The sequence below is a fragment of the Protobothrops mucrosquamatus genome, unplaced genomic scaffold, assembly GCF_001527695.2.
Source record: "Protobothrops mucrosquamatus isolate PMUCROS unplaced genomic scaffold, P.Mucros_1.0 scaffold6794, whole genome shotgun sequence".
Classification (NCBI taxonomy): Eukaryota; Metazoa; Chordata; class Lepidosauria; order Squamata; family Viperidae; genus Protobothrops; species Protobothrops mucrosquamatus.
Genome location: NW_015392609.1, coordinates 1,640 through 3,045, shown reverse-complemented (window position 1 = coordinate 3,045; position 1,406 = coordinate 1,640). Strand labels below are relative to the sequence as shown.

The 1,406-nt window shown below is 37.1% G+C and overlaps 1 protein-coding gene across 1 annotated transcript in view; it reads right to left on the bottom strand.

Annotated features, from left to right (window-relative positions):
- Positions 1 to 760, bottom strand: part of LOC107300364 (peroxisome proliferator-activated receptor gamma-like) — a gene marked incomplete at both ends in the record, with an annotated part of 12,971 nt that extends 12,211 nt beyond the window's left edge. The window contains one exon of the mRNA XM_015829698.1: positions 561 to 760. Coding sequence (XP_015685184.1) covers positions 561 to 760 — 200 coding nt within the window. The remainder of the gene's footprint in view (positions 1 to 560) is intronic.
- Positions 761 to 1,406: the final 646 nt, after the last annotated feature.

Below are 1,406 nucleotides of genomic sequence, written 5' to 3'. Positions count from 1 at the left end.
CTGGCCTAGGGACATTTTAAATTGGTTTTTAATTAATTTTAATATATGAACAGGCCTATTGAATATATCTTTTAATTGATTTTAAATTTCTTAGATTTGTATTGATTGTTTTGTTTTTTAATTGGCTGTAAGCCGCCCTGAGTCCACTAGGAGAAGGGCGGGATATAAATGCAATAAACCTAAACCTAAACCTAAACCTAAACTTGTGGACTTCAACTCCCAGAATTCCTCAGCCAGAGTGCTGAAGTTCACAAGTCACAAAAGGGCCAAGTTTGAAGACCCCTGATGTAGGTGATTCCTATAGAAAAAGGGATAACTATACAGGAAGGCAAGTTGTGTTGACCTTCACATAGTTGTAAGGGATTCAAATATTTTATTTGATTTTTTCCAAATAATATTTACTTACCCCATTTAAACCATTTCCTGTGTTCCAGCTTTGGTTTGAAATATGTTAAGTACCAAATACATTTTTAAAAAACACACGAAAACAAAACAATACAGTCAATTAGAATGGTAGACCTTTTGCCCAAAGAAGAAAAGAGCAACTGGATGGCACTTACTGATTGGTCTGTTGTCTTTCCTGTCAAGATTGCCCTTGCCTTGGCTTTGGTCAGGGGGAAAGACTTTATGTAGGAATCGTAGAGCAGCTTGGCTAGGGCTCGCAGATCAGCAGACTCAGGGTTCAGCTGGTCGATGTCACTTGAAATCTCTGCCAAGAGTTTCTCCTTCTCAGCTTGTGGCATTCGCCCAAATCTAATAGCTGAAAGGAAAAAAAGGCAACTGTCATAAACTGCACCTAGCTGATCTCTATTGTGTTGTAATTGCATTTTCCCTCCACCACCTTTTACAACTTTACAGGATGGATTTCTTTTAAGAAAAAAGGGCATTGAAAATAATGGGCAAAAAATTATCAGCTCATAAAATGTACCAACGATGAAGAGGGAACGAGGGCATCCCAGTTTGGTGGCACTAAACTTTGATTCTGACAACCTGTTTCGTTGGCTTATTTATGACATTTGGCTAATTCAGGAGAAGTTGGTGGCATTTTGATGGAAACCAGACCACTGATTTTCAGTGATCATAGTAGCGTGGCCCATGTGACCTGAACTGTAATATAAATATAATGAATGAATGAATGTACTGTTATATAAGAAGCATCATTTTCTGACAGTCCAATATAGCTCTATGCTATAAGACAGAACCCACTTCCATTAGTTTCCAATATATCCTGCTATAAAGCAGAGTTAAAATATTCTATCTTATTTCAAATTTCAGAGAGAGAGAAAAAAGAAAACTGGCATATCCACAGAGAGCAGAAGTGTATAGCATGAATTTAATTACTTTCCTTTTCCCTCTCTACTATTCCTTGCAATGGAAATCATGAAAAATTGCTTATGTTTGCTTTG